At 45.0% G+C, this 25,431-nt stretch overlaps 2 protein-coding genes across 9 annotated transcripts in view; one reads left to right on the top strand and one right to left on the bottom strand.

Annotated features, from left to right (window-relative positions):
* SPMIP2 (sperm microtubule inner protein 2) overlaps positions 1-12,634 on the top strand; it is a 119,606-nt gene extending 106,972 nt beyond the window's left edge. Inside the window, exon 5 of the mRNA XM_061140706.1 lies at positions 12,377-12,634. Within this exon, the coding sequence (XP_060996689.1) occupies positions 12,377-12,634 (258 nt within the window). The remainder of the gene's footprint in view (positions 1-12,376) is intronic.
* Positions 9,253-25,431, bottom strand: part of FNIP2 (folliculin interacting protein 2) — a 125,533-nt gene continuing 109,354 nt past the window's right edge. For all 8 annotated transcript variants that reach the window (XM_061142262.1, XM_061142266.1, XM_061142264.1 and 5 more), the window contains 3 exons: positions 18,678-18,878; positions 14,583-14,698; positions 9,253-12,939 (listed from right to left, as the gene is read on the bottom strand). In XM_061142262.1, the coding sequence (XP_060998245.1) occupies positions 12,861-12,939; positions 14,583-14,698; positions 18,678-18,878 (396 nt within the window). In that variant the 3' untranslated portion in view covers positions 9,253-12,860. The remainder of the gene's footprint in view (positions 12,940-14,582; positions 14,699-18,677; positions 18,879-25,431) is intronic.

Here is a 25,431-nt window from a genome sequence, read left to right as displayed (position 1 = left end):
GTTTCCAAAACCTGAGAAACCTCTCAGTCTGTGAAATGCGGTAAATCTATAACCAATCCTTAAAACCCCACAGACTGGTCAACAGAGTTCCCAGTTCAAATTCAAGGTTTTCTCCCCATTACTGCCTGAATGTTGAACAAGTTGCATAATTTCCCAATGTGGGTTTTTTCATTCATAAAATGGGGATGTTTTTATCTGTCCTGAATATTTTGTAGAGTTACCATGAGAGCCAAGTGGAGACTGTGTAAGCATATATTCAAGTGAACAACTATTTCCTGAGGTCCTTCTGCATCATCCCACAGCAAATCCTCTCTGTAGTCATCCAGCATTTCAATACTGAGTGTGACAAGAACCTTCCCTGATAGAAAATGACCGCACTAGCTCAGATACACCGCGACTCCTGTTCTCTACTAGGAGAGAGGCTGCTTGCCCCCATTGGAGAATCTTACCACTGCCCTAGAATATTGCTTTCCCTCTGGCACCAGAGATCTGTTCATTAGGAGTTGTCTGTGTGACAATTAGTTATATATCCATCTGAAACACTCTGTGAGGAACCAAGGAAGTCCTCAGTAGGTCCTACCCCAGGGATGCTCTGAATTGAAGAAAGGAGCATTTGGCTGCTGACATTCCTATGTGGTCTGAATTTTGAGCTGGGTCCAAGTGAGATTTATTGCAGTGTGTATGAAAGAGGCTTTAATTCATTATTTTCTACCAGTGAATTAATTTTGTGTAGAACTAGTGTGATCATGGAATGATCCCAAATGCATCCTACTAAATCCAATTGAGATGCTTTTATGCATTAAAAAAAAATCTGTTGAAAGACTGACTTTGGAATGATTTCAAACTTACAGAAGAGGTGCAAGAACAGTACCGAGTGAACTGATACACTCCTCACCTAGAATCATTGGTTGGTAATTTTATTTGCTGTAATGCTTTCTTTCTACACACACACACACACACACACACACACACTTTTGTTTTTACTGAACCATTTGAAGGTAAGTTGCAGACATGGTTTTGCTTTGCCTCTGAAGATTTCAGGGTGCATTTCCGAAGAATGAGGGGGTTCTCACACATAACCATGGTACAATGATAAGGTATAGCAAACTTAGCACTGATACAGTGTTACCTAATCTACAGTTCAGAACCAAATTTTATTAGTTGACCCAACGGTGCTCTTTGTCATGTTCCCTGACACAATGTTTGATTCAGGATTAGCGCTTATGTTTAGTTCTCAAGCCTCACAGCCTCCTTTAGTTAGGAACAGCTCCTCAGCCTTGGTTTTTCATGACACTGATGTTCTTGAAGGAGTCAGACCAGTTCTGTGGAATTCCTCTTAATTCAGGTATACCTGGTATTTTCTTGGGTGATATGTTTCAGGCAGGAATCCCAAGGTGAGTGTTCATGTCATCTGCAGGGTATCACATCACAGAGTACTTGACTCATCATTGGTGATGGTAACTGATCACTTGGTTAAACCTCTTCCCCTCCAGAGATAAACAAAATATTACATCATTCAAAATAATCTTTTTTATCAGCCATGCTTTTTTTGTAAATTCCAGAGATACCTTAGAAACTTTTTCCCCATGGTCTTTCTTTGGATGATTCCCCCAGGGTTCTTGTGGGTGATACTTCCATAAGTACTCAAGCCCTTTTCCCACCTGACATAAATTCTCTTCAGGGAAAATAGGTTGGAGCAAATTATAAATTCGAGCTTCCAAAATAAGCCTCATACCAGTCACCTGTGCGTGGCTCCTATTACCGTACTCACCTGAGATGCAGCCCACTTGCCATCCTTACGTTGTGAGAACCAAGACTATGCCCTGGAAGCAGCCTTGGAAAAACAAAACTTTGTCAATAGTACTGGGAGACTTGGGGGGACATTTTAAACACAAAAACCTATACACAATATCACAATGCTTTCTCATCAAGATAGATAGCTGAAAATGGGGACATTTTATATTCATGTTCTAAAGTTTGGATTTATACCTATAAACCCAAGTACAGAGATTAATTTCTAAATGTTTCTAAGAGTGCGATTTATGATATATAACAGTATGTACCATTCTTGCATATAATACCCAAAATGCTTGTACAAATATTTTTGGAAATCAGTTGCACAAATTTCTAAACTATCTCTTCCATGCTATGCTGCGCTAAGTTGCTTCAGTTATCGGAGCAACTTCAGTCAAGTTGCAACCCATGAACTGTAGCCCGCCAGGCTCCTCTGTCCATGGAATTCTCTAGGCAAGAATACTGGAGTGGGCTGCCGTTTCCTTCTCCAGGGGATCTTCTCAACCCAGGGATCAAACTCTCCTCTCTTATGCTTCCTGCTTTGCAGGTGGGTTCTTTACCACTAGCGCCACGTACATTTCCCCAAATTTCTTCTTTTAAATCACAAAATATCTCTCAAGTCCTACCATCTATTACATTCGTTGTTTTCCCTTCTTGCTTTTTGGTTGACATTATTTTCTCCACATAAATAATAGCTACTTAAGTGTTGTGGAACTTCTGTGTATATGACAGACATTTTCAACGTTGTCATCCACTTCTATATCATTTCTTTGCTTGCAAATATCTTCATTGCTCCCCTTCCCTCCAAAACATGGACATAATCTCAGGGATTGGTACATTCTTTCCCTTGCCCACTCACTCACATTGGATGTGGGAGTAGTGATTTTCATATTTTAATATGCATATGCGTCATCTGGGGTCTTCCCAGGTGGCTCAGATGGTAAAGAATCCACCTGCAATGCAGGAGACCTGGGTTTGACCCTTGGGTTGGGAAGATCCCCTGGAGGAGGGCATGGCAACCCACTCCAGTATTCTTGCCTGGAGAATCCTCATGGACAGAGGAGCCTGGAGGACTACAGTCCATGGAGTTGCAAAGAGTTGGACACGACTGAGCGCCTAAGCACAACACACACACACACATGTGCGCGTCGTCTGGAAATCACAGTAAGCTGCAGATTCTGATTCAGTCTGTCTGGGTTGGGGCTTGAGGTTCTTCACGTCCAGGGACCCTGAGGTGCTGGAGGATTCACCACCCCAAGCTGCATTTTGAGTCACAGCAGGAGCAAAGGGAAGTGGGAGACCAGGATGAAGGATTAACAGGGCACAGGCGGTGATCAGCTAGTGCCTTTGGGAAGGACTCGGAGGCCGACTTTGCAGGCAGCTGAGTAACCAACTGCCTGCAGAGTCGGGGGTGGGAGTCGGTGCTCAGTGGTGAGGCCAGAGGAGGCGGACAGGTGCTGAGGAGCTTGGACTTTCCTGGACCAACTTTCTTTTTTTAATTAATTTTTATTGGAGTATAGTTGCTTTATAATGTGTGTTAGTTGCTGCTGTGGAGCAAAGTGAATCAGTCACACGTATACTCAGATCCCCTCGGTTCTGGATTCCCTTCCCACTTAGGTCACCTCAGAGCGCTGAGTAGAGTTCCCTGAGCAATGCAGTAGGTTCCCATTAGTTATCTGTCTCACACATCAATAAGTCAATCCCAGTCACCCAATTTACCTTCTCCCTCTTTCCCTCTGGGTATCCGTAAGTTTGTTCTCTACGTCCATGTCTCTATTTCTGCTTTGCAAACAAGCTCATCTGTGCCATTTTCCTAGATTCCACATATAAGCAATATTATATATTTGTTTTTCTCTTTCTGGCATATCTACTGTGTATGACAATCTCGAGGTCCATCCACATCTCTAAATGGCACTATTTCATTCATTTTTATGGCTGAGTAAAATTCCATTTTATATATGTACCATGTCTTCTTTATCCATCCCTCTATTGATGGACATTTAGGTTGCTTTCATATCCTGGCTATTGTAAATAGTGCTGCTAGAAACATTGGGGTACATGTACCTTTTTTAATTGTGTTTTTTTTCTGGATATATGCCCAGGAGTGGGATTGCTGGATCGTACAGTAATTCTGCTTTTAGTATTTTAAGGAGCCTCCATTCTTTTCTCCATAGTGACTGCACTGATTTAAATTCCCACCAACAATATAGGAGTGTTCCCTTTTCTCCACATCCCCTCCAGCATTTATTGTTCGTAGAATTTTTTTGATGATGGTCATTCTGATCAGTGTGAGGTGATACCTCCTTGTAGTTTTGTCTTGCATTTCTCTAAAAACAGAAGTGAGAGGGTTAAGCTTTCGTTTTGGGGAGGTCCTTTAGATGTCAGCCTGGAATAGGACTGCTGAGAGGGAGGTGAATTTGAGGGCATTGTGGTAACCCAGTTGAGAAATGAGGGGGGATTGAAAGAAGGCAAAGGGGAAGGGGAAAAGGCGATGCATTGGGACCCAAAGAAAACAAGTTCAGCAGCTTTGGTTACCGACCGGACATGGGGAAAGACCTCAGTAACTACGGGAGAAGGCAGTGGAGGCCGACCAAACCCAGACCTTGTGAGATGAAGCGGGGAGGCAGGGGGCAGTGAGAGAGTAGGAAGCAAAGAAGTGAATGCCAAGGAAGCCTCTCTAGAAAATGCTCAGCTGTCAAGGAAGGGGAAGTTGAGGGTAAAGAAGGGGGACAGGGGGCCTAGGAGGAGGCTCAGTAGACTGAGAGCTAGTGGACCAGGAAAGGGCTGATGACTGCTGGCTGGAGGTTTCAAGAACACAGAGGGCAAGGCTCAGTGTGGGGATTAATCCCCACTCTCCCACCACAAACGGGATGATACCTCCTCCCCTGCCATCTCAGAGGCTGTCCTCACCTGGGCTCTGCCTGTTCTTCGGCACCCACTTTGCAGCACATATTGAGTCTATGTGAATTGCCTCTCAACCCTCAAGGGGAAGCTGTGAAGTCTGTACTGTTCAGTATGTTAAAGATCTTTGCTTCCAAGTATCCATCCTATAACCTGGTGTGATGATATTCTGACTCCCAGCTGCATTGTTGGTTCCTCATGTATGTCCTTGGGACAATATCTTAAGTACCTGTATTACTCAGGGGTTCTCCAGAGGAAAAGAACCAATAGGATGGATGGATAAAGGGACAAATGGATGGATGGATAAAAAGACAGACAGACAGACAGATAGCTTTAAGGAATTGGCTCATGTGGTTGTGGAGGCTAGCAAATCCCACATCTACATGTAAGCCAGGAGGTTGGAGACCCAGGCAATCGTGTGAAGGCTGCTGGAAGGCAGAATTCCCTCTTCTTCAGGGGATCTCGATCTCTGTTTCCTCTGAAGTCCTCCCACTGACCGGATGAGCCTCCCCCTCATGTTATGGAGGATTATCCACTTTACTCAAAGCCGATTCATCTCAGTGTTTCTCTCATGAAATGCTTTCACAGTAACATCACACTGGTGTGAGACCAGATATCTGGGTTGTTGTTATTGTTGTTCAGGTGCCCAGTCACGTCCAACTCTTTGCGACCCCATGGACTGCAGCACACCAGGCCTCCCTGTCCCTCACCATCTCCCAGAGTTTGCCCAAGTTCATGTTCGTTGGATCGGTGATGCTGTCCAGCCATTTCATCCTCTGACACCCTCTTCTCCTCCTGCCCTCAATCTTTCCCAGAATCAGGGACTTTTCCAATGAGTCGTCTGTTCACATCAGATGACCAAAATACTGGAGCTTCAATTTCAGCATCAGTCCTTTCAGTGAATATTCAGGGTTGATCTCCCTTAAGATCGACTGGTGTGATCTCCTTGTTGCCCAAGGGACTTTCAGGAGTCTTCTCCAGCACCATAGTTAGAAGGCATCAGTTCTTAGGCACTCGGCCTTCTTCATGGTCCAACTCTCACAACCTTACATGACCACTGGGAAGACCATAGCCCTGACCATATGGACCTTTGTTGGCAGAGTAATATCTCTGCTTTTCAACACATTGTCTAGGTTTGTCATCGCTTTCCTGTCAAGAAGCAATCATTTTCTGATTTTATAGCTGCAGTCACCATCCACAGTGACTTTTAGAGCCCAAGAAGAAATCTATCACTATTTCCACATTTCCCCCTTCTATTTGCCATGAAGTAATGGGGCCATATGCCATGATCTTAGTCTTTTTTACTATTTAGTCTTAAGCTGGCTCTTTCACTCTCCTTCACCTTCATCAAGAGGCTCTTTAGTTCCACTTCGCTTTCTGCCATTAAAGTGGTATCATCTGCATATCAGAGGTTGTTGATGTTTCTCCTGCCTATCTTGATTGTGGCTTGTAACTCACCCAGCCCGGCATTTCTCATGGTGTGCTCAGCGTATAGGTTAAACAAACAGGATGACAGCAGACAACCCTGTCATACTCCTTTCTTGATCTTGAACCAATCAGTTGTTCCCTACAGGGTTCTTAGCTGTTGCTTCTTGACCCACATATAGGTTTCTCAGGAGACAGGTAAAATGGTCTGGTAATTCCCATCTCTCTAAGAGCTTTCTGCAGTTTGTCATGATCCATACAAAGGCTTTAGTGTAGTCGATGAAACAGAGATGCTTTTTCTGAAATCCCTTGCTTTCTCTCTAATTCAGTGAATGTTAGCAATTTGATCTCTAGTTCCTCCTCCTTTTCTAAACCCAGCTTGGACATCTGGAAATTTTTGGTTTGTATAATGCTGAAGCTTAAAACTCAACATTCAGAAAACGAAGATCATGGCATTCCAGTCCCTTCACCTCATGGCAAATAGATGGGGAAACAATGGAAACAGTGACAGACTTTATTTTGGGGGGCTCCAAAAGCACTGCAGATGAGGACTGCAGCCATGAAATTAAAAGATGCTTGCTCCTTGGAGGAAAAGCTATGATCAACCTAGACAGCACATTAAACAGCAGAGACATTACTTGGCCCACCAAGGTCCATCTAGTCAAAGCTATTGTTTTTCCTGTAGCTATGTATGGATGTGAGAGTTGGACTAAAGATAAAGCTGAGCGCCAAAGAATTGATGCTTTTGAACTGTGGTGTTGGAGAAGACTCTTAAGAGTCCCTTGGACTGCAAGGAGATCCAACCAGTCCATCCTAAAGGAGATCAGTCCTGAATATTCATTGGAAGCACTGATGCTGAAGCTGAAACTCCAATATTTTGGCCACCTGATGCAAAGAACTGACTTATTTGAAAAGACCCTGAAGCTGGGAAAGATTGAAAGCGGGAGGAGAAGGGACGACAGAGGGTGAGATGGTTGAATGGTATCACTGATGCGATGGACATGAGTTTGAGTAGGCTCTGGGAGTTGGTCATGGACAGGGAAGCCTGGTGTGCTGCAGTCCATGGGGTCACAGAGTTGGACATGACCGAGCGACTGAACTGACTGAATGAAGCCTAGTATGCAAGATTTTAAGCATGACCTTACTAGCAGGGCAGATGAGTGCAATTGTCTGATGGTTAGGACATTCTTTAGTACTACCCTTCTTGGGAATTGGGATGAGGATTGACCTTTTCCAGTGGCCACTGCTGGGTCTTCCAGATTTATGACATAATGCACACAAAACTCAGATATGTGGGTACTGTGACCTAATCAAGGAGACATATAAGATTAACAATCACAGTACCCACCTCATCCAGGTGTGAGGATTCAATGAGGTAATGTACATCATGCATCCGATAGAACCAAGAAGCAGTGTGTTGTGTGTGTGTGTATAAGTGCTTCATCAATGGCATGATTTTAAAGGGAACAAAAAAAAGCACTTAAAATTTTCATTTAATCCAAAAAGGAGTTAGCAGTATCTAACATTACCTCCTTCCTGTAGTCTTAAAAAAGTTGGATTAAAACTCAACATTCAAAAAAATAAGACTGTGGCATTCGGTCCCATCACTTCATGGCAAATAGATGGGGAAACAATGGAAACAGTGACAGACTTTTAATTTTCTTGGGCTCCAAAATCACTGCAGATGGTAACTGCAGCCATGATATTAAAAGATGCTTGCTCCTTGGAAGAAAAGCTATGACAAACCTAGACAGCATATTAAAAAGCAGAGACATTACTTTGCAGACAGAGGTCCATCTAGCCCAAGTTATGGTTTTCCCAGTAGTCATGTATGAATATGAGAGTTGGACTATAAAGAAAGCTGAGCACCAAAGAATTGATGCTTTTGAACTGTGGTGTTGGAGAAGACTCTTGAGAGTCCCTTGGATTGCAAGGAGATCCAACCAGTCCATCCTGAAGGAGATCAGTCCTGGGTGTTCATTGGAAGGACTGATGTTGAAGCTGAAACTCCAATACTTTGGCCACCTGATGCAAAGAACTGACTCATTTGAAAAGACCCTGATTCTGGGAAAGATTGAAGACAGGAGGAGAAAGGGACAATAGAGGATGAGATGGTTGGATGGCATCACCATCTCGATGGACATGAGTTTGAGTATGTTCCGAGACTTGGTGATGGACAGGGAAGCCTGGTGTGCTGCAGTCAGTCCATGGGGTCGCAAAGAGTTGGACATGACTGAGGACTGAACTGTAGTCTTAAGGTGACATGATTCAATGTGGTCTTATATTGCTACAAAAGTTACATTTAATAGCATGTTTTTCTTGAGGCTGTATGCATCAGTGATAGATTTCATAGTAAATATTTTGTAATGCCCTTTATTTTCCTAAAATAAAATGCATAGTTTTCATCAACAGAGTAACTTACTTACACACATAATTTATGACAAACCACTATAATGTCCTAGTGGTACTATTTTACAACTTATATTAATATATAGTTTAATACATAAATATTAGGGCACTAGTAGTTTAGAAAAAGTATAATCATCAGACACTTGCTTCCAAATGGAATCTCCGTGAAGGCAACAGCTCTAAGTAGCTATAAGCAGAGACGATCAGAAGACTGTGTTGATGACAAACTCCATGATAAACACAGCTACTGGTAATATGGTTTTCCAAATGTATGTCAGTTCTTATTAACATCCTAAACCTTACAAAGTAAAATCTTGCCTCAATTTATACAACAGTGGCATTACCTGGAAAATTAGGCATATATTAAGATCATGAGAAAAGTATGTTGTGCATTTATGTAAAGCAGAATTAAATTCTCAGCTTAAATCATTATAAACAGGTTTTCACCCATATGAACGGCAGCAGGATATCTAAGTCACACAGGAGGTGGGATAACTCCTTATTCCGTGGTGTCTAGCACGTGACGAGATTTTCTCTATCCCTGGGAGATTTGCTCTGCTCCCACCCACTCTGTGCCCGGAGCCGTCTCCCGTTACATGCTCACCAAACACCCCTGCTGAGAGTCACTAACATTTACAGTGGGCTTGTTTCAGGGTGAATTACTGGAAATGAGATGTCTAAGTCTGATTAAACAGACAAATCATAGGCAGTACCAAGAAAGTGTTCAAGATAAATTCAGAAGGTTTATTGCACCAGATGCCACAGAAAAATGGATCAAAGTAATATGTGAACAAGTTTTAAGAAAAAAGAATTCCATACATTGATACTGATATCTATTTAACTGATCAAAAACAAAGTCCTATCAATTTGTTGTAATGGAACTTCAATGATAACAAACCAATCCTGGAATTTTCTCCTTTTTAAACACCACTTAAATTTAAGCATATTGCAGTCTTGCTTCCAAGATTTATGGTTCACCAAATGTGGACATTTAAAAATTAACATTCAGAGGGGGCTGCTTGATTTAGGCAAATATTATATTAAAAGGTTCCTGCCCCCAAAGCACAATAGAAAACAAATGGTTCACATTTACCAAGAAGCTCAAGACTTTTTCAATTTATTGGTGAAAGTATGCATGAACAAAATACTTTCAAAAGCACATGTAAGTGGAAAAATCCAGATATTTAAAAGAACTGTAGGGTCACTTTATATTCTTTATTTTTATGTACAACCAACTCCAGTGAGGAACCTAAAAAGCTACAGACTGAATTTTATAAAATCTCAGGACCTAATTAGAAGAGCCAAAACAAGAGTTTAGTATCCTTTAGCAGGCGGGAATTTCCCTCCCTCGAAAAAAGTTAACTTTGAAAAATATGATAAGTTTAAAAAGTTGCGATGTGTAAACGGCAGTTTCATGGGATGTGAAAAGTTTTATCGTTACTTTCATTAAAAAACAGCACACTTCAGAAAAATGGATTGGAGCCTGTACAAAAAGCTATTTAACACTGATAAAAATAAAATACTTTGGAATTATGCACAAGTATGGAAGCTACATTTTAAGTTTTCATTGTCATGTTTAAACGTACACAAGTATCTTTACATTCATATCACTCATCAATCTACGAAAAATTAAGCCTCGACATGCTGGAGGAAGGCCTGAACGGTAACGCTGGTGCATACCTGCTCTGTCTGCCTCCCATTCGCCTGGACAAGCAAGATGCTACAAAAGGTACACTCAACAGGTAAGACGTCAAAGTTGAAGAAACCCTAAAGGTGGAATCCTGTCAACTGAGGTAGTTTTCTCTATTTGTACATTTTTTTTTAAATTTTGTTTTTTTCTTGAGGTGGGCCTGGGCGAGGGTGGGTCCCTTCCTCACCTCTGTGGCTGAGACAGAACCCGGCCCCGGGGTGGTGTCTGGCGTGTCTCCACCCAGTTCCATGAGATTCTTTTTCCACTTTTGGGAAGAGGTTGCGTTTACGAGAACAGGTGGATGTTCTTGAGAGGAGGAGGGTTTACAGAAGAGCAGCAACATTCCTGGTCTGTGGTGCAGGCGGCAGCCGTGAGGGGCAGGCTGCCTGGTGTCCTGAGGGGTCTCCCTCGTCACCTTCTGGGGGAGGGGGCGTGCAGAGGCCAAGCTAGTTTCCTCAGCTGCCAGGGGCTGGGCCACATCTTTTCTGTGTGAAGTTGAGAATTGACCATTTAAAGCTCAGCTTCCCTGGGCTGGGTCTAATGCTCCGCAGGCTGCTACCTGCACTGATTTTGCATCTAGTTATTGTCTGTAAACCCTGGTGGGTGGCAGGGGAGGGAAAGCGTCCAGAACATGCCAGTGAGAAGGGAGTCAGAGACTGGGGGATGCTCAAAGCCAGTGCAGAGGGGACGCTGTGACCTCGCTCAGCACAGTGCATCACACGTAAGGGACACAGGTGGGGAGAGGGCGGCCGTGGGCCAGGTCCGCGACAACCACCATGGTGTCATGGAACCAGGGACTCTAAATACCCGTCTCATCTCGGACGTCAGGCAAAAGGAAAACAGAAAACATAGATAAAATGGACATCACTTTTATGAGAGAAAGACATAAAATACAAATTAAAGATTTTTAGAGTCTCGAGACCCTCTGCGCTTCACATCCTTAAAAAGAGAGAGAGAAGGGGTACTTCCCCGATGGTCCAGTTCTTGGGACTCTGAGCTTTCACTGCCAAGGGCCCAGATTCAGTCTCTGGTAGGGGAACTAAGATCCTACAGGCTGAGTGGAGCAGCCAAGGGAAAAAAAAAAAAAAACCAACACACGATTTCTTGAAGAGAGGGGAAGGCCGTAGTTATGACCTATCCCTAAGAACCACTCCTAAGAAAGAACACACCTGTTTTTTTCCATTGGTCCTGCTGCTCTGCTCTTTCAAACAAACAACTCGCATTTATCAAAGAATATAGACAGAGACATATGTAATTTGGGGTTTGGGATTAGGATTTTATCACATAGCAAATCTGAAGACAGAGTATTCTAACTCCTGAAAGGGAAGTCGTTTCATATTCTTAGGTGCAGAACCTACACGGAAAGGATTGGGATTGATTTATAAAGGAGAAGGAGATCAGAGCCTGGTTAGAATGAACGTTCTCAAGGCCTGCAGGTGTTAACAGGTGTGCTGTTAACAGGGTTAGCCCTGCTTTTTAACCACCAATTTACTAGTCTTTTCCTTTACCCTGGACGTCAGGACATCGCCTGCTTCACAATCGGTAAACTAAAGTTTGTTATCAACAGAAAATTCAGCGTTTTTAAAAAGCAAATTACGCTCATCATAAGCAATACTGCCTTGTGGCAGGTTTTATACTACAGGGCAGTCAATTTCTGGGAAGGTGTTTTGAAAAGGATGTAGGGTTTGGAAGGCACAGAGATGATAAGAGTAAAAATTGAGCTCAAAGATGAATTGTTTAGAAATGTTCAAACTGATTCATAAGTCATCCTGAACTGTTGCAAATTTCACTTCCCACCTGGACAGCTGTGCCTTTTAAAGTGTAAATAGTCATCTGTATTAACTGTTACAGGAAGAAGGTGGCTTTAGCTGGAGGGATTTAGCCACAGAAATGCTCTCGAGCTTATAGAAATAACTTTGGTAAATGGCCCCTTTGACAAGGCTGCTGAGAGCTCTGAAGTCTCAGGACGAAGCGAGAGGGGTCGGACTGTGCCCTCCGCTGCTGTGCACTACGTGTGGATGGGACGAGGATGCTACATTGATTCTCGGGTTTATTGCACCAACAGTCCATCCCTAACCTACCCGTGGCTGCATCTCAAACAAGGGAAAGTGGGGGAAGGCCGGAAGCAGTGGGTCCCTGGAGCTCTGCTCCCCACAGCCAGCCCCCTTGTGCTCGCTGCCAGATGGTGACACCGGAGCCAGCGGAGCGGAGGCGGTACACGTGGGCTTCACTACACCGCGGTACCTGGTGCCCAGGGTCCCCGTGCTGACCGCCTTCTCGGGACAGCAGGATCGCTTCCTCCAGCTTGGGGAGCTCATGCTTGCACTCTGGGATGTTTCTAGCAGCGATGATGCCTGTCGCTCAGGCCTGCGCTCAGGTCCCTGGTCACCGCTATGCCCTCAGCGCCCACGCTGACTCGAGGGTGATGGAGGCCTGACTGCCCACGACAACACAGACGCCTGGAGTCAGTAAACCGATGGCTTCCAGCCAGCACCCGGGAAGCGAGCCCCCTCACACACAGCGCGGGGAGGACCGCGGCCGTCCGCCCTGCTGGCGCCTCGTGGTCGCAGGGAGCTGCCGTCCGTCCTCCTCTGGCTGAGAATCCGATTTTCTTCAAGGAGGAGCTGTCCTGAGCATTAGCTTACAAGAGTATCTGGGCGACGTAAGGAGAGTGAGTGCTCGCAATGGCCGTCAGCAGGGGCAGGTCGTTGGACTCGATCCTGAACGTGGAGAGAGGGGAGGTAGTTACATTAAAGTGGCAGGAGTTATAGGAGCGTCCCACTGCCAGATCCCAGGTCTGCCCGGTGGGCAATCAGAACAGGGTGAGGGAGGCAGGGAGATGGTGAGCCTGTTCCTGAGACCCGCCCTCCCGGGGCCCTGGAGCCTTCGATGGTGCAGTGGCAGCTGTGTGCGTGGGACCAGGGCCTGTATCCCTGCATGGCCTCTGCATGACACCTCCTCCAGTCAGCACTCCAGGACTGCACCCCGAGTCTGCACTGGGTCCAAGTAAGTCTCTGGGAACCCAAGATGTTGACAATGTCTTCAAAACCCCTGGGCTTTCTTCAGTGGCTCACACAAGTGAGACCCCTGCCCAGCACGCACTTGACACTCAGACACTGAAGCCGCCTCCCAAGAACGGAGATAGAGTCAGTGAGGACGGGGGAGCACAGGCAGGGGGCCGCTGTGTGTCCTGGAAAAGCCAGGATGGTCTCAGTCCTTGAAGCATGTTCTAACGCTGTCCCTTGTTTCCAAAATCTAAAAACTAAAAATAGAACCTAAGAAGGCAGCTGGCATGAGCTCATGGTGTCTTCCCTGCCTTCTGCAGTGACATTCAGGTGACAGCAAGCTCCCAGCACCGCAGTGCTGCTGACCTGAGAGCAGGAGGCGGGTGAGGAAGGGCTGGAAGGGGCCCAACGAGGCACTGAGGGGCCTGAAGCAAGGAGGCAGACCCACCTTCAGGGGTGGGTGCTGATGGTGGGCACCCATCAGTCGGGGCCAGGCAAGCGTCCTAGAAATAAGAGCTGTACATCCCACATCAGAAACCCAATGAGGCAGGACTACTGTGAGGCTGGTGAAGAGATCTAAGCAAAAACTACAAAAGTAAATGCCTCAGAAGGGGAGAATATTTTTAAAGTGAACTGCGTTAAAAAAAAAAAAAAAAAAAGAGTATGGTAGGAAACGCTGAGAAAGGAATAATACAGTAAGTCATACCCTGGGTCTGACATGAGAAGTCCAGCAAGAATGCGAAGGCCTGAGCCTTGAAATAATAAAAGTTTGACTGGCAGGCCTAATAGAGAATTTTAGGATTGACGTTTTATACACGGTATTTTCTTGCCCCAAACTGGGGGGATTCATCATCACAGGAATAGGGGGGACAAGGCCCTATTGAGACAATGTTGTTTTGTTACTTCTCTGTGGAAAAATTGAGCAGAGAGTAAAATGCAAGTCAGAATTTCTTCCCCCCAGAGAAGTCAGGGCAAACAGCCTCTGGAAGATGATGTAGGACACGGATGACACGCACACCTCCTCTTCTGATGGGCTCACAGGAAAAGGCAGGAGAGTCCAGCCACCTGGGACATGCAGACAGGCTCCAAGTCCAGGAGGGCGGCCTTCCTCACCTCCCCCAGAAACGGCCAGGAGCCCACAGCCGCGGTCCCACAGCCTGTGACTCCCACATCCTAGTGAGATGCCTAGAGAGGGGCAGCTGGAGGAGGATTACGTGCTCCACTTAACCCTGGAGCTCCAGCTGAAAGGTCTGAGAGTCTGTTTCTAGGTGGGAACTCTGGTGTCCCCAGGGAGTGGCAGGGCTGGATGGGTCAGTGGGTAGAGCCCCGGGGCAACGGTGGCACTCCACAGGACTCACCCCAGCACGACGCTTAGTTCTTTCACGTGCACACGCGTGTGTCCACGAAGGTACTCAGACAGCATCTTGCTCTTCAGGTACATCTCCTGAAGTCTGTCCTCCAGGTGCATGACGCACTGCAAAGCCAACCACACTCGGGATGAGCTGCGGACTCAGATCTCCGCCAGTGATTCGAGAGTTGGAACGCCCTCCACCCTTCCTAAGTACACAACTGTGATCTCATCTCTGTAAAATATACTTAAGGGATTGCAAGCCAGTGCAAATCCTACCATTCGGAGGAATAAGTTTTGTCATCAACAGGGACCTACCGTATACCACAGAGAACTCTACCCACTACTCTGTAATAACCTATATGGGCAAAGAATCTGCCTGCCAATGCAGGAGACACAAGAGACTCGGGTTTGATCCCTGGGTCAGGATGATCTACTGGAGTGGGAAATGACACCCCACTTCAGTATTCTTGACTGAGGGATCCCTGGGTCAGGAAGATCCCCTGGAGTGGGAAATGGCACCCCACTTCAGTATTCTTGACTGAGGGATCCCTGGGTCAGGAAGATCCCCTGGAGTGGGAAATGGCACTCCACTTCAGTATTCGTTTCCCACTAGCCTGGAAAATTGCATGGACAGAGGAGCCTGGCAGGTTATAGTCCATGGGGCCGCAAAAAGTTGGGCATGACTTAGCACATGTGTATGTATAGCTGAATGACTTTGCTGCACACCTCAAACTTAACACCACATTATAAATCAACTATATTCTAATATAAATTTTAAAAAATAAAAAAACAGGTTTTTGTAAAACAAGAAAGTTTCCTTTTTCCAATGACTGTTAAGATCTTCATATAGATCTTTGAGTCTTTTTAAAAAAGCTTTTGCTTTTTACATAGTTGAAATCATTCTGTAAGTACAATTATTCTCTCCTTTCAAAAAACTTTAAAATAATCCCTTCCCCATGTTATTAAAAATTCTTTACCAATGCCTTTTTATAAACAGCATCTCTGTTGTTGTTTTCTATGCCTCAGATTGTTTTGGTACAATTCATTCCCAGAAGAATGACTGGAACAAGGTTATTCTGAACTTTTCTTGTCTCTCAAGAGTGTATTTTAACTAGGTCTCTAATAACAATAAAGAGAGGCAATTATTTTCAGGACATCTCTACCCTTGGAACTGTGTCCAACTTTGTGTTTTAGAGAACAGCAACCATCTGTGCTTTGCACCAGAGGCAAATGCTTCTGCGCTTGGCAGGCAGTCATCAGGCACCTCAGTAAGTCACCTGATGGCTCTGGCAAGGGTCCATCTGACGTGATTCTCTTCTAGACCATTACGCCTGCTGTCTTCAAGGTAAAAAGATTAACAGATGCACTTGACAATGTTGAGTTTGACCATCTGGGCTGATCAGTGACATAGACAAAGTATGCATTCGAGATGCAGTCTTTTCCATTGGCTTAAAATCTTAAGTGTGTTGTGTTGTGTGGATGAAACACAACTGGTAAGTGAGTAAGAGTAACAATCAAAGCAAGGAGGATTTCACCAGCTCTCATGGAAACGTTCCCCCCCAGGAAGCCGAGCTCAGTGGGGGAAGGGGCTCCTGTTCAGCTTCAGTTCCTTATGGAGTAAATACAAAGTTTTAATAAGAGCATTATAAAATATTAAAAGGAACATCTACATTATGCTGAATCCTTTATGGTTTAAAATAGTGAATTTACAGCATTTTCATAGTCCCCAGGAAACTTGTGTGTTGCAATGTGGAAATAAAGAGAATTTGGTTCATGTGGAATGTACACGAAACTTGATATCCAAGCATTTAGAAATTTTTTTTTTTTACAAAGCCTGATTATGAAATTGAACTATTTGGGGATCCGCTCCTTCCTTTCTAAGATGGATTTCTTCAATTTTAACTTCTGAAATTTTAAATAGCTACTTTCTCTTTCCATATTCAAAGTACCAACAGGAAATTAATTGTATGTTTCATTCAAGTGAATTTTAAGGAGAATTTTAAACTGCAGATGAAATTTTCTTTGATCTTAATTTTGTGGTTAAATGTAACATGTCTAAATGAAGTAAAAAAAGAATTAACTGTGGTAATTTACTGCTGGGATAACTTAAGATGTCAACTGTAGTGAGAGATATGGATTACAGAATAAAATATAAAAGTTTGGTAAATACTTAAAACAGTAAAAAAAAAACTGTATCATCAAATAGATCTCTCCTTTCTTACAGAAAAGCAAATTTCGGCCTCTATATCAGCATGATGCACGTTGCTACTAGAAGGAAAACTGCCTACAAGTGCAGAACAAGAGTCAGGTTGTAAGAAGCCACAGGCGCCTCCTGGGCCACCACGGGGACAGGGGTGCTGCCGTTTAAAGGCCAAATAAAGGTTTCAGTGAGTAGGTGGTGTCAGTCTTCACAGCCGTGAACACTGTTTCACATAAGCAGTTATTCTTAACAATCACACCAGTAGAGGCTGTCTTACGAGCGTGTACAACATCCACTGTTACTCCAAGTGCTTCAGGTGCACTGTGCTCAGTCGTGTCCAACTCCTTGCGACCCCAAGGACTGTAACCCGCCAGGCTCCTCTGTTCATGGGATTCTCCAGAAAAGAACACTGGAGTAGGTTGCCTTGCCCTCCTCCACAGGCTCTTCCCGACACAGGGATCGAACCTGGGTCTCCTGCATTTCAGGCAGTTTCTTTACCCCTGATCCAGCAGAGAAGTCCCAGTGAATTAGCCCCAGTAATTCACTTAGCCCCAGCTAAGTGAATTAGCTCACTTAATTTCCATAAACAGATGGGATGGGTTCTGCTGTTCCCCAGCTTTGACAAGGTACATGGTTAGGAAGCAGAGGAGCCTGGGTCTGAGTCCAGCCACTGAAAGCCCACTGACTGTCCACTGGCTGCAAAGGGGCCTCATTTCGCCCTGGGCTTGGCCAGGTGGAGAGCACGCCTCAGGGAGGCGCTCATGCGCTTGCTGCAAAGGTACCGTGTTCACGGAGGGGAGAGCTGACGTCCTGAGGTGCCCAAGGAACCAAACAGGCAAAGCCCCGAAGTGACCCCGTGATGTCCCTGTGATACCACACTGCCACCTCAGGGTTTCTAAGCCCCCCTCCAAGGACACAGGAGTCCTGGCTTTCCAAGGGGTGTGGTGCCCCTGTAGGTCTGGTCACAAGAACTCAGGGGAATAACCCTTCCTGAGCAATCAGGGAGCTGACCGTAATCCAGCCGCCTACGTGCTTGTTACCAGCCCTGCACCTTTTGTGGAGGCCGGAGGCTGGCAGGGAGATGCTGGCTGTTTGGTGTGGGGCTGAGTGCAGACAGGGGAGGGAGGAGGAGCTGAGAAGGCAGGCGAGCTCAGGTGCGTCCCTCCCAGCTCCTGGAGTTCTTCCCCTCCTGGTACCCGCCTTTCTGCTCTGGAAACCCGGCTCCCTCACTCCTTAAGTCTGTTTTCTCTTCATCTCTCTGCACATGCGTGCGCGTGCACATGAACACACACACACAAATTTGTTGTGCATATTATTCCAGAGATTCGGGGAGAACTGTTGATCATTTTCTAGGAGTTCAGGGGGTCTGTCTGCTGTCTGTATTTAATATAATGTTATCAAACTGATTGCAAAATCCTATTCAAAAAGGAACAACTGATACCACCCCCTATGGCTACGGTGCTTCAACATTTTAAGTACTGACACAAACAATATCCTACTTTATCCATAACAACTCTGGGAGGATTGTCCCTGAGCAGGTAGAACGACAGTCCCTTCAGAAAGTTGGCTGGCTTGGCACCAAGCTGATGACGGAAAAACCAGTAAGTTTCCCCAAGGAGGGTATTTTAAATTTCCCTGTATGCTTGACCCCTGCCTCCACATGATACCTACTTCTTCATGTAACTTGTTCAAAGAGATGACGTCTCTATGCTCCGTTTCCAGAAGGACTATTGTTACTGAATCCAGCCCGTGTGCTGGTTTTGTATCACACGCTGTTTCCACTGATGCTAACATCCAATTACACTAAAATCAATACACAGGAGCTCGTGACTTTATAACCACAATACCGTGGGAAGTGTTTTTATAGCCCATTTCTCTGATGACTGGAGAACACATACTTACAAAGTCTGCGGGGAGGTGAAGCCTGTAGAGCTGCAGGATGGACTGCAGTAAGCCGGACACCTGACTTGACACCAGGACATCCTGGCCGAGTTTCGTGCTGTCCACTGCCTTCCTCTGACTCGTGGCCACCTGGACGCTCCACTTGTCTGTGTCTGCGATGATGCATACGGCCTCGGCGATGGGCTCGTCCAGCACGGGATGCTGCAGGACAGACACAGGGGGTCAACTTCTCACCACGCTGCCAGGCGTCTAAAATAGATGGCTGGTGGGAAGCTACTGGATAGCACAGGGAGCTATAGAGCTCTGTGATGATCTACAGTGGCAGAAGGGAGGCTCAAGAGGGAGGGGGATATATGGATGCCAATGACTGATTCTGCACTATTGTAGGCAGAAACCAACACAGCATTGTACATCAATTTTTCTCCAATTGAAAAATAAAAAGAAGGTGATGGTGGGAGCCCCAGGAGCCCAGAGCTCCATAGGGACTCAAGAGTGTCGTCACATCAGCATTTAAACATTAACTTGATAAAACTGCAGTCCATCATTATTTTATTCCTACACTCAGAAGGGACTCCTGCTGCTGCTGCTGCTAAGTCACTTCAATCGTGTCCGACTCTGTGCGACCCCATAGATGGCAGCCCACCAGGCTCCCCCATCCCTGGGATTTTACAGGCAAGAACACTGGAGTGGGTTGCCATTTCCTTCTCCAATGCATGAAAGTGAAAAGTGAAAGTGAAGTCGCTCAGTTGTGTCCGACCCTCAGTGACCCCATGGACCGCGGCCCTCCAGGCTCCTCTGTCCATGGGATTTTCCAGGCAAGAGTACTGGCGTGGGGTGCCATGGCCTTCTCCCAGAAGGGACTCATAAACATTATCAAATGTTCACAGGTAAACAAAAAGGCCCGCAATCTCGCTCCAAACCAGGACATGAAAGTCCACTTCCTTCTGGAAGACTGCACTCTCCTTTATTTTGTGTGTAGTTTGTGGGATCCTAGTTTCCTGAACTGGGATCGAACCTGCGTCCCTGCTGTTGAAGTGTGGAGCCTTAACCACTGGACTGCCAGGGAAGCCCCTGCTCATTCCCTTTATAATGGAGACTGTCAGAATACAGTGTAGGATTCTACTGCCATTTTCCCCATCACGAGGTTTGGAAGGATGACTTAATATTCCCTGAAAAGTATAGCTTTAATCACGAAGTGATATTTACTCAGGAACCATGTGCTACATACATAAATCAACTCCAACAACCACCTAAAATCAGATGGGACTAGGGAGCTATGTTACTGAGACGAGGCCAAAAGGTACAAGTGTGGCCACTGATGAATGTATTTAAGACTTAACACTAGGGCTTCCCTGGTGGTCCAGTGGTTAATAATCCGCCTTCCAATGCAGGGGACACTGGTTCGATCCCCAGTCTGGGAAGATCCCATATGCCATGGGGCAACTAAGCCAGGGTGCCACAACTACTGAACTCCCCCACCCTAGAGACTGCACCCCACAAGAGAAGCCACCGCAATGAGAAGCTCACTTGCCATGGCTAGAGAGTAGCCCCCACTCACTGCAAAGCCCACACAACATGGAAGACCCAGCATAGCCAAAATAAATAGATAAACAAATAAATGAAATTTTTAAAAAAAAGACAGCACTATTATTGGGGAGCCTATTGATGGAAACCCAAGATGTTTGCTGCCATAGTCTACATTTAACAGGTGATCTGGTTCCTTTGTTTTGAGGCTTTTTGATTCAATCTCTTTGATTCATCTCTTTCTCACAGATGGGGAAAAAGTGACAATGGGCTGAACGAGAACTTTGTTGGGACCAACATTTATTCCTCTACTACATCCAGGAGGGAAACCTTCATGGTTTAGAATATTTCCCCATTGAAAAGAATAGCAAATCAGGCAAAATCTAGTGACCCACATTTATTTGAGTGTATGTTCAAATAACCTTAAACGTGAAGAACAAAGAATATGACAGAAGAGATTCTTGAATTAATGGAGCCCCATTTCCCAAGGATGGCTCTCATTTCTTAGACTTTTTAACCAAACAGTCAAAATGCCCACACACATAATGACCACAAATTCCCACTCTAACCCACAGGGTCTTGTGACACCTCACTCCTACCCTTGTACACATTCTCCAAAACAGAAAGTACAGACATGGCTGCCGCAACTTCCTTCTACAAGTTCCGGCAAGTTCTTGCTCAATCCCTGTGTCACAAATTCACAGCAAGAGGACCATGACTTGGTCCTTACGATCAAAGCAAATGAAAATTTGGAAATTTAAAAGATTTGCATTTGGAGCTCAAGTTCCTTCAATGCTTTGCATTTATCAGAAATCCAGTGTGCTGGGTATCGCACAGAAAAGATCTATACGAATCTATACGAAGACCTTTCCTTCAAGGGACTTACACTCTGAAAGTATATGTGCTGTGTGTGTATATGATGCATATGTACTCAGTCACTCAGTTGTGTCTGACTCTTTTGTGACCCCATGGACTGTAGCCTGCCAGGCGCCTCTGTCCATGGGATTCTCCAGGCAAGAATACTGGAGTGGGTTGCCATTTCCTACTCCAGGGATCTTCCTGACTCAAGGATCAAACCCATGTCTCCTGCGTCTCCTGCACTGGCAGGCAGATTCTTTACCACTGCGCCACCCGGGAAGCCCCTGAAAAAATATATATAATCATTAATGTCCATGTGCCCATGTACACACAGTGAGAGGCATGCCAATCTCCTCTCACTGGATTTCAGTCAACCTCCCTCTATCAAGGTGCGGGAACAGGACCCAAGCCAGGTCATTCAAGGGCTTCTCTGAGACTTCCCTGTGAGCAGGGGGCCAGGGGGCTGAGAGAGTTGGTATAAAAGTCTAGCTTTAGTTGGATGAACTATTTGTAGTGGATAATCTGGGTCCTAGTTTCCAACTCACTCAGTTTCCTAAGTAACTTCCCACCCCACGTGGCAGGGAAGGGAGCAGTGTGTTGATCCAAGGGAAGCACACAGACTGCAGATCACGCGCTACCACGCACACCATCGACAACCACACACAGAGCTCCGCCCTCAGAAGCGAGCCACCGGCAGGAGGGCGGCAAGGCTCACTGCGGGCGTGACGGACAGAAGGCTGTCCGGGTACCAGTGACCCCGGGAGGCTGCAGACCTGGGGCTGGAAACAGCAGAGGAGCAACAGAGGAGATGGCACAATTATCTTAAGAGGATGAACTAAATGGGTGAGAGAAAATGTGAGCATGGGCTGTTTTTAAATCACCACTGGAAACCTGGGGACAGACTAGAGAGCTGCGTCCAAAGGTTGGGACAAATGGACAGGGAGCCCAGAGCCCCTGAAGGAGGGGCTGACTCCTCTATCCTGGACTCTCAGCCCCTAGGGCAGGACCAGCTCCTTGAGAAAGGACAGACTTCAGACAGACCAGGTCAAGCCCAGCAGTCACAGGGAAGGCAAGCACCTGTGACCCCCACACAGCACTGAGTGTCACGTGTGTGGGATCCAAGGATGCAGAACCACAGAACGCTGTCAGGACGGCACCTTAGAGAAAGAAGTGTACAGGGAATGATATTCAATAACCTGTGACAAACCAGAATGGAGAAGAATATGAGAAAGAATACACACATGTGTGACTGAGTCACTTTGTTGTATGGCAGAAGTGAACACAACACTGTAAATCAACTATACTTCAATAAAATTTTAAAAAAAGAATTATACATTCTCAGACTACTAAATATTTAACATGTAATTTCCTAAATGGGCTTCCCTGGTGGCTCAGATGGTAAAGAATCTACCTGCAATGCAGGAGATCTGCATTCAGTCCCTAGATCTGGAAGACTCCTGGGTCAGGAAGTTCCCCTGGAGAAGTGAATGGCTACCCACTCCAGCATTCTTGCCTGGAAAATTCCATGGATGGTGGAGCCTGGCGAGCTACACACAGTCCATGGGGTCACAAAAAGTCAGGCATCACTGAGCAATTAACACTTTGACTTTCCTAAACACATACACAGGTCACCATAATTGTCTCCATCTAGCTATGCCATTTAGTAGTTTCTCATTTATTGAAGACTAAATACTTTTTTTTAAAAGGAAGATGGAAATAGAAGGAAATGTAAATATTCAAGACAAAGAATACTGGAGAGAGAGAAAAAATGTCACCTGCAACCATTTCAAGTCATCATCTAAGGACCACCAGGGCAAGTGACAGCCCAGTCCTGATCTGGTCTAAACTACTCTAAGGTCAGAGCATTGAAGCACAAATTCTGATGATTCTGGAGATTTTTGACATGTATCTTTCCAAAGGAACACAGCCCACTAAAGAGTAACGTTTATGGGCAGTAATGGGCGGTGTAAATGTTTTACGATTTGGTTTATTAGTTGGTCTCTAAGCTTGTAGAATTTAAAGAACTCTGAGATCCAGAAGACCTGCCTGGATAATTACAGAACTCTCACCCACACATGCCTCTGCCCTGCCTGGTATTCAACAGAAAACTCCTCTTTGCAATGGCTCTACTTACGGCATACCTAGAGCCACCATAAACAAAGGAAACAATGAATTACATGACGTTTCTTTATTACCTTTACTTACGAGCCGTAACTTAAATATAGAAGTAACTAATAGTGAAATCTGTCAGGCAAGTTTCTTAAGTTTGGTTTTATCAGGTTCACATACAACCCAGGGTACACACTAACACACTTTCCAGTAACGAATGCATGGAGCATGCTTTTGAGAAATTAAGCACTTTGACAAACGTTGTAAACCATTAGACTGAATGGTTCAAACACCTCCCACGAGCCTGATCTCTCCAACTCTCTCCCTCAGGTTTGGATATTTCATCAAGGAGCCAAGACTCTGAAGCCAGGCAGGACTGGGCTTGACTGTCACTCCATTACTTACTAGCTGCGGGGCCTTAGTGACCCCCTTCTCTGGGGCTTCCATCTCTACATCTGCAGAGTGTGTTGTTGTTTAGTCACTAAGTTAAGTCTGACTCTTTGCTACCACATGGATTGTAGCCCAGCAGGCTCCTCTGTCCATGGGATTTCCCAGGAAGAATACTGGAGCAGGTTGCCATTTCCTTCTCCAGGGGATCTTCATGACCCAGGAATCAAACTCATATCTCTTGCATTAGCAGGAGGATTATTTATGGATGAAACACCATGCAGCGTGTGACTATACTTAATTCAGGGTTTCTGAGACAAAATGTGCATGAAACTCGTAGTGTAGCGCCTACCACTTGTCAGGTGCTTCCTCTTGCTTCCCTACACCCTACATCGCCCCTTCATATGAACACATCCCCAAACCCTCACTGACTCAGAAACCTACCCTAGCGTGGGCCCCACCCCAATGCTTACTGGTCAAACCTGTCTCTGCATCCCTGCAGCTTCCCTCAGGCTCACCTCCACCTGCACACATACCCCTCCAGGCTCTCTCAGAACCCCCTTCTCTGGGCAGAGATGAAGCCCGTGTCTCACTCAGGCTGTGGCCAGAACACCTTCTGGGCTCCCTTCTAAACATTCCAGTTCTTTGGGCGCCTGGCCTGGCCCCGTCTCCCCTACACCCCACAATGAGTCTGCCCACCTCCATTGTCTGGCATGGAATCACACTGTCCTAAGTCTCTCTTGACTGCACATCTGTTTGTCTAGTCAGTGATTTCACAAGTAACTCAAGGAGAGAAATCGCATTTTCTTCTATAGTCTCAAAAATGAACGTAACAAAATGCAAGGCATGCACTAAATACCTAATACATGCTGGCTCTGTTGAACAATTCTCTATTCATATTTCTTTATTTTTAGATTGGATCCAGTTCTTATTAAGTCATCCACACAACTATATATTTCTTTTCCATGTACCACTATTTATACCATTAACATTTTATGTAGTGACCTCTTTATTTATAAAAAAAAAAAAGTTTTGAAAAATAGTTGATTTACAGTGCTGTGTTAGCTTCAGATGTAAAGTGATTCAATTATACATATATATGAATACATATTGTTTTTTTTTTACATTTTCTCCCATTATAGATTATTGCAAGATATTGACTTTGGTTTCCTGTGCTATACAGTATAGGTCCTTGTTCCTTATCTATTTTATCTATATGCAGTAGTGTGTATATTTTAATCCTCAACTCCTAATCTATCCCTTCCCCCTCTGCCCTTTGGTAACCACAAGTCTATTTTCTATGTCTGTGAGTCTGTTTCTGTTTTGTAAATAAATTCATTTGTATCATTTTTTATATTTCACATATAAGCAATATCACATATTTGTCTTTTTCTGCCTGACTCACTTCATTTAGTATGATAACCGCTGGGTCCATCCATGCTACTGCAAATTACATTATTTTATTCTTTCATGGCAGAGTAGTATTCCATTGTATATATATGTACCACATCTTCTTTATTCATTCCTCTGTCAACGGACATTTAGGGTGCGTCCATGTCTTGGCTATTGTGAAAGTGCTGCAATGAACATTAGGGTATATGCATCCTTTTGGATCATGTTTCTCTGGACATATGCCCATATGCTCTGGATTATAGGGTCGTATGGTAGTTCTATTTTTAGTCTTTTAAGGAGCCTCCATACTGTTCTCCTCAGTGGCTATATCAATCTACATTCCCACCAACAGTTTAAGAGGTTCCCTTTTCTCCACACCCTCTTCAGCATTTACTGTTTACAGATTTTTGAAGATGGCCATTCTGTCTGGTGCAAGGTGACACATCATTGTAGTTTTGCCTTTCATTTCTCTAATAATTAGTGA

This window comes from Dama dama, chromosome 5 (genome assembly GCF_033118175.1).
Source record: "Dama dama isolate Ldn47 chromosome 5, ASM3311817v1, whole genome shotgun sequence".
In the NCBI taxonomy this organism is placed as follows: domain Eukaryota; kingdom Metazoa; phylum Chordata; class Mammalia; order Artiodactyla; family Cervidae; genus Dama; species Dama dama.
This window is presented reverse-complemented; position numbering and strand designations above follow the sequence as displayed.